The following is a 7,500-nucleotide window of genomic DNA, read 5'->3' on the forward strand; positions in this document are numbered from 1 at the left end:
ATATGTCATCACTAGTGGGCGTGTCCACCTAGATCTGTGGTGGATAGATCGGTCTACCAGCCGTCCCAGTGGACTGACGTAACCGTTGCTCATCTATCCAGCACAGATCTATGTGGACACGCCCACTAGTGATGTCATATGGGGCAGATTTTCAAACAGCTTGTAAGGCTAATCACACTCACACCTGGTGGAATAATACGTCTCCTTTAAACAACAGAATTGTCAAGACATCAGGGGATTGTTCCAAAAAATCAAGCTGAGCATTTTTATTTTTATGCTGCGTTTGTTTATGGTCGGAGGTGGGATGTCGGAAATGGGAATCGCTTCATCTCCGACCTACAAGTTGGGAAAAACATGGATGCTCATGCTAAACTAATCGCTAAACTACAGGCTAAAATACTAGTACAAATGATATGGAAGCAAATCACTGCCAGAATGTTTTGAATTTTAAAAGCCATTGAATTTTGAATACGAAAATGTAAACACCATTGAAATCCTTACATTTAAAAATCATACTTTGAAAACGGAAATTATTTCTTTTTTAATTCAACTCTGTGTAATTCAAACATATCATTTCATACGATTTCAAATCACCCGTCACTAATTCAGATACAAAATTGGAGTTCCACAAATCTTCTTCTCGAGTTCTCGAAACAAATATAAAACGAAAAGGAAAGTGAAACTAAGGTTCAGATTTGAGTTTGTCTGTTATCGCGAAACCGAGGCATGGCCGCGCGTCGTAAGCTTATATACAAGAATACATTATTGAAAAAGTTTGCGAAATAGCACCTCTAGGGGAGCTAGACCGCGTAAATGTATTTAAATCCAACCATTTCCAATCCCCCGCCCAGCTGTCTGCGGGGCCGTCGCCACCATCTGGTTCCCGGTCGCCACCAACATGGAGAAGGCTCTGATGGCGTTCGGCTTCTCGCTGTACACTGGCTGGGTCGGCGCCGGCCTCTGCCTCTGCGGCGGCTCCATCGTCCTCTGTTGCCATGGCAGCGGCGCCGCCCTGCCGATCCGGGAGAACAGCTTCTACTACTCCAGACAGTCGGGCCGGGCCGCGCCCCTCGACCCGCCCGCCAACCACGCCAAGAGCGTGCACGTGTGAGCGCAAAGGCATGCTGGGCAATGGAGCCAGGAGAACTCTTTGTGCTCAGCGAGTGATCGATTTTTAAACGCAGCGTCAGACGCAGTTCTTCCACCGCGATTTCACATTTCCATCTCTTTTCTTTATTGGTTGATTTTATGAGGAAACCGTCCCACGATTCCCGTGTATTGCGCCGTAATACCGGGCATGCAGGGCAAGGTGTTAGGTACCACAGGGGTCTCCTCCCGTTGCTATGGGTTACGGTGCCTCGTCCCCATCGGGCCCCGCCGGGCCCCTAGTATGTAGTGATAAAAACATGTTGCCATGCCTCGCCCATGTGTGAATAAAAGTATGGGTTCATCTAACAGTCTTATTTACCATCTGGTTCTTCTTTTTCTTTTATTATTGCTTATAAAATGTGGGTCTTTGCATCGCCTCATTATTTCATAAATGTCGTAATTTTTTTTGATTTACCAACATGCCGTATGGTATGAGTTATATCGTTATGCTCTTCAAAGCTTTTGCAAAGGTGCTTCACGGTATACAAAGTGCTACAGGCAGGTTAGGAGACCATTCCACAGTTTCATCGCTATAACGGTGATCTGTTGTGTGGCTTTCTCTGATGATTTCAAGGCGGTACATGTTAATACTTCTATAGGGTAATTTCAGGGGTGAGAGGATCAACCAAAACGTGGACAGTGGACTGGATATCGGAGTCACAGACAACTCGCCTGCTCACTCCCTTATCCAGTCGGAGGTCTTTGACAGGGAACCGGGCCCTGGGACAGCGGGCCTCGTCCCAGGACCGGGCGCGATCTGAGGGCCCCCAGGAGTCATGTTTGGGGAACCATCACTCGCACTCCTGCGGCGGTACCCTGGTCCGAAGTCCTACTTTTTAATTGCTTTTTTCAGTCTCCCCATCATCTCAATTTTTTCTTGTAGTGTTTCAATTATTGTTTTGGGGATTACTCATTCTCCATATTTTGTTATCTCACTTTTTCTTCTTTTATTACCTAACCCCAGAACCAAATTACAAACCTAACCCCGAAAGGAAGCTATAAAGGTGTATTCATACCAAAAACAAAGCAAATATTCAATTTGCGCTACTCGTGCAAAGGATTCAGTCAAGTGAAATTCACGCCTAGGTCAAATATTTCAAGTCTATCAATGCAAATTTGCCGGGTCATGACAAGAACAACACAAAAAAATTTGCATTTATTTGCGTATTTGGATTGATGCCCAAAAAATCTATTAGCTTTAGTTGTGACAGCACCATAGTCCTGTTTTGTTACTTTACTTTGATCTTATGTTAAATATATTTGGTAATAAACAAGCAATGTTTATGTTGTGCAACGCAAATAACTTATCATTGTGCTTTATAGATTTTTTTTTTTGTTTATTCAGCGATTTGTATGTTTTAAATGAACTTGTCATTGTATATGAATAAAGAAACAAAACCATTTATTCGCTTCACTCATTCTCCTGTCTCACCAGTGATTCAAGTGTACAGGACAGCAGTAGCTCACGCTAAAGTGAGTCGTAGACATCGGAAACTTCGGAAAATTGAAAGGTCGGACACTTTTCTGAGTGTAGTCGGAGCTTCAACAGGTCAAACAAACCCCACAAACGGAGAAATACGTTACGATCAAAGTTTTCACGACCACGTTTGTCTTAAGGGCATTAACATTCACAGATACAAGTCCCACTGTCAACAGAACACCCGTAAAACCTCAAACAACAAAAACAACTATTATATTTATAAGTTCGTCACCAAAAAGTTTGGTCCTTCCCCCGCGGCTCCTGCTGGCCTCAGGCCCAGAAGGCCGCGGTACTCAACACACACATCACCCCATAACCAAGCGCGCACACAAAGCACAACAGGGTGCACCTCGACCCTCTGTGGGACGACGCGGAACGAAAAAACTAAAAGGGTTCAGTGGACTCACAACCGACATCACCATGGAAACCAGGACCGGACCGTCTCCATGACCGGTCCGACCGCGTCGTCGCCTAGCTGTCCTCGTCCTCTGCGTCGAACGCGTGGTTTTCCCGCCCTCGACCTCCCCCGCCCGGGGCGCGCTGGTCCGTGGGCCCGGACTGGTACCCGTACTGGTCGCCGTGGTCACCGTTCTCGTGATGCTGGCCGCCGCCGCCGCTCTCGTCCCGGTCCTCTGAGTCGGGGTCGTAGCGGGGGCCCCCCTGCTGCTGGTACTGGTGGCCCCGCTCCTCGGGGGCCGCCCAGCCCTGGTAGGGGCCCTCGGCCGCGGGGTCGTCCCCCGTGGCGAAGGTGTCGTCCAGGTGGTCGTCGTAGCGCTGGTAGGTGCTGGCGCCGGCCTGCTCCTCGCGCGCGTTGAGCTCCAGCGTGCTGTTCCACACGCCGTAGCAGCCATAGATCAGCAGCCCTGGGGGGGGGGGGAGAGGGGAGAGGGGGGAGGGGGGAGGGGAGGGAAGGGGGGAGAAGGAGGGAGGGAGAGTGGGGGAGGGAGGAGTCAGGGGGAGGGAGAGTGGGGGAGGGGGGAGGGAGGAGGGAGCGAGAGGGTGGGAGGGGGGGAAGGGGAGGGAGATTGGGGGAGGGAGGGAGGGAGGGAGGGGGAGGGAGATTGGGGGAGGGAGGGAGGGAGGGAGGGGGGAGGGAGGGAAGGAAGGGGGAGAGGGAGGGAGCGAGAGGGAGGGGGGAGGGAGAGTGGGGGAGGGAGGAGTCAGGGGGAGGGAGGGGGAGGAGGAGGAGTTCAAACACAGCTGGTAAGTTAAAATAACTCCTTCACGGAGAGGAGCAGCAAAGTGTATGAGATGATGGAACGCCTTGCTCAACGGCTGCTGAGTCAGAGCTCTCTCTGCAGCGCATCCCCGGAGAGCGGAGGAAACAAGAGGACGTAGGAGGGAAGGGGGAGATGGGAGAGGAGGAGAGGGGAGGAGGCCAGAGGAGATGATGGGAGATGAGGAGAGGGGGAGAGAGAGGGAGATGAGGAGAAGGAAGGGAGGGTAGAGGAGAGGAGAGGTGGAGAGAGAGGGGAGGAGGAGAGGGGAGGAGGCCAGAGGAGATGATGGGAGATGAGGAGAGGGGGAGAGAGAGGGGAGGAGGAGGAAGGGAGGGAGAAAAGAGAACAGGCTAAGAGAAGAGTGGAAGGTTATCTGGACAGAACTATCAATCCTCCTGAATTCCACCACTTTGTTCTTTCCCGTTCAGCTGCCAACCGACAGCAGATGAAAGGGAGGAGAAGGGGAGAGGGGGAGAGGGGGAGAGGGGGAGAGGGGGAGGGAGAGGGGGAGAGGGGGTCTGGCTCCTCCGAAGGCCCACACTATTCCCTGGGAAACACTCAGACCACAACAGACCTCCAAAGAGGGGTGATCTCACTGATCTGAGCTGGACATAAGGAACACAGAAAAAAGTCCCTATTTCAGCGATCTTTGGTGAACTTAATGGGAAGATGATTATCTTCATCTATCTTCATTATCATCTTTGAAGTTCATAAATGAACTGGAAGACTATTTTAGGAGGTTAGATCACAGGCCGACAGCAGCAACATGTGAACATATGGTCGGGCGCTGACGCAACTCAATGACCATGAAGTCGCTTCGACGCAGTCGTTAACCGGTTTTGGTTCCGTGCCGGGTTATCGTGGGTTCTACGTTAGGGATGCTCGATTATGGAAAAAATCATAATCACAATTATTTTGGTCGAGATTGAAATCACGATTATTCAAACGATTATTTTTGAGTTAGAGAGCTGTTCTGCACTTTCTGTAAAACTTTTGAAAAAATAAATAATGATAAAAAGAATAATCGAAAACTCGATAATGTTATTTGACGCTAAAATCTAAATCGTGATCGAAGTTCGGTTAATCGCCCAGCCCTAGGCTACGTTAACGGACCAATCACAGCCCTAGGCTACGTTAACGGACCAATCACAGCCCTAGGCTACGTTAACGGACCAATCACAGCCCTAGTCTACGTTAGCGGACCAATCACAGCCCTAGGCTACGTTAACGGGCCAATCACAGCCCTAGGCTACGTTAACGGACCAATCACAGCCCTAGTCTACGTTAGCGGACCAATCACAGCCCTAGTCTACGTTAACGGACCAATCACAGCCCTAGTCTATGTTAGCGGACCAATCACAGCCCTAGTCTACGTTAGCGGACCAATCACAGCTCAACCCGACCTGAGGCGGGTTGCGAGCTCGAGTCCGTCGGCCGCCCTACCTATGAGGCACCACACGGTGAAGCGGACCCAGGTGATGGCCGACAGCTTCAGCATCAGGTAGCTGTTGACCAAGATGGCGGCCACGGGGACGAAGGGCACGCAGGGCGCCATGTACGGCAGGCGCCGCGGGCTCTCCGGCTGCCGCAGGATCACCAGCAACAGCTCCGCCATCACCCCCCCGATCGCCGTGGCGACCAGGCCGCAGACGGAGGCGGAGCCGGCGCCCGACGCCCGCTCCACGCCGAAGATGACGGTGGCCCAGAGCAGGAAGGAGAGGAAGAAGAGGAGCACGGTGCAGCGTGTGACGGTGCGGCCCGTGGCCGGCGTGGGCCGCGCGCCCCCGTCGGGGAGGCCGAGCCGCGCCCGCAGGACGTAGTAGTGGCCCCCCAGGAGGCGCTTCAGCAGGGAGGTGGGGCCCGTGTGGAAGGCGGAGTCGTCGCCGGCCCCGCCCCCGGCGCCGCCCGCGTGGTACGAGGCCCCGCCCTCCGTCTCCTCGCCGTCGATCAGCATCTGCTCGTCCTTGGAGACGGGGGGTTCGTCTCCGTCGTCGCCGTCGTCATGGAGACGGGCGTCGGGGGCGTCGTCGGGGGCGTAGTGGTGCGTGTCCACGGTGTCGTCGGGCTGGTAGCGCAGCAGCAGCACGCACACGCTGACCAGCGTGTACGCCAGCAGGGTGCCGATGGACATCATCTCGATGAGGTCGCGCAGGCTGACCAGGAGCGCCAGCACGCCGGCCAGCGAGCCCGACACCGCGCACGCCAGCACGGGGGTGTGGGTGAGGGCGGGGACGTAGGCCAGGCCCCTGCAGCGGGCACACAGACACACACACGCACACACGCACACATGGCACACGCACACGCACAAGCAGGTCACACGCACGCGCACACACATGCACAAACACACACGCACACTGAATAATCAAAAGAGGTCTTCTCCGTTTCCACACGTCGTTGCTCTCCAGGACATGTCGACAGCATTAAGACTGAGCGAACAACATTTTCGTGAGCACTTTCTGAACACCAAACACTGAAAAGGGGAACAATATAGCGATGACAAACATAAACATGAAATGTTGTTTCATGTGATGATAAAGATAATGTACAGCTTGTTTTGCTTCACTAAATACTAATGCACCACCACCACCACCACCACCACCACCACCACCACCACCACCACCACCACCACCACCACCGCCACCGCCACCTCCACCACCACCACCACCACCACCACCACCACCACCACCTCCACCACCACCACCACCACCACCACCACCACCACCTCCACCACCTCCACCACCTCCACCACCTCCACCACCACCACCACCACCACCACCACCACCACCACCTACCCACCACCATCATCACCACCACCATCATCACCACCACCACCACCACCACCACCACCACCACCATCACCACCACCACCACCACCACCACCACCACCACCTCCACCACCACCACCACCACCACCACCTCCACCACCACCACCACCACCACCACCTCCACCACCACCACCACCACCTCCACCACCACCACCACCACCACCACCACCATCACCACCACCACCACCACCACCACCTACTACCCACCACCCTCACCACCACCACCACCACCACCACCACCACCACCACCACCACCACCACCACCTCCACCACCTCCACCACCACCACCACCTCCACCACCACCACCACCACCACCTCCACCACCACCACCACCTCCACCACCACCACCACCTCCACCACCACCACCACCACCACCATCTTCCTCATCATCTTCATCATGACCACCACCCCCCGGTACCTGAAGAGCAGGCCGTCCCGGGCCATGGCGTAGATGACCCGGGGCATGGGGAACAGCGACCCCAGCAGGGAGACGCTGAGGCCGGCGATGGAGCCCACCGCCACCGTGTACTTCCCCCACTGGAAGCCGTGCGCCGCGAACATCTCCATGAGCGGCGCCGAGCCATCGATGCGCTCGTAGGGAACCATGAGGGTGAGGATCACGCTCACCTGGGGGGGAGAGGGGGGAGAGGGGGGAGGGAGAGAGGGGGGAGGAAAAGGGAGGAGAGGAAAACCCTTTTATGTCTCGAAGTTGGGATTGACTCATGGTTTGTCTTCAGTTGAAAAACATAAAACTCATAAAACAACAAAAGTGTTTCTTATTATTAATAGATAATATGATACATTAGTATCATGGTAGTACGTAAAA

General features: G+C 53.9%; 2 protein-coding genes across 2 annotated transcripts in view; one reads left to right on the plus strand and one right to left on the minus strand.

The window, feature by feature from the left end:
• The window catches only part of LOC132452582 (claudin-11-like), a 5,858-nt gene extending 3,306 nt beyond the window's left edge, over positions 1-2,552 (plus strand). Inside the window, exon 3 of the mRNA XM_060045263.1 lies at positions 852-2,552. Coding sequence (XP_059901246.1) covers positions 852-1,111 — 260 coding nt within the window. The 3' untranslated portion in view covers positions 1,112-2,552. The remainder of the gene's footprint in view (positions 1-851) is intronic.
• Positions 2,542-7,500, minus strand: part of slc7a14b (solute carrier family 7 member 14b) — an 8,266-nt gene continuing 3,307 nt past the window's right edge. Inside the window, exons 5-7 of the mRNA XM_060045264.1 lie at positions 7,093-7,301; positions 5,293-6,095; positions 2,542-3,492 (exon numbers count right to left, since the gene is read on the minus strand). Coding sequence (XP_059901247.1) covers positions 3,101-3,492; positions 5,293-6,095; positions 7,093-7,301 — 1,404 coding nt within the window. The 3' untranslated portion in view covers positions 2,542-3,100. The remainder of the gene's footprint in view (positions 3,493-5,292; positions 6,096-7,092; positions 7,302-7,500) is intronic.

This window comes from Gadus macrocephalus, chromosome 23, assembly GCF_031168955.1.
Source record: "Gadus macrocephalus chromosome 23, ASM3116895v1".
Classification (NCBI taxonomy): domain Eukaryota; kingdom Metazoa; phylum Chordata; class Actinopteri; order Gadiformes; family Gadidae; genus Gadus; species Gadus macrocephalus.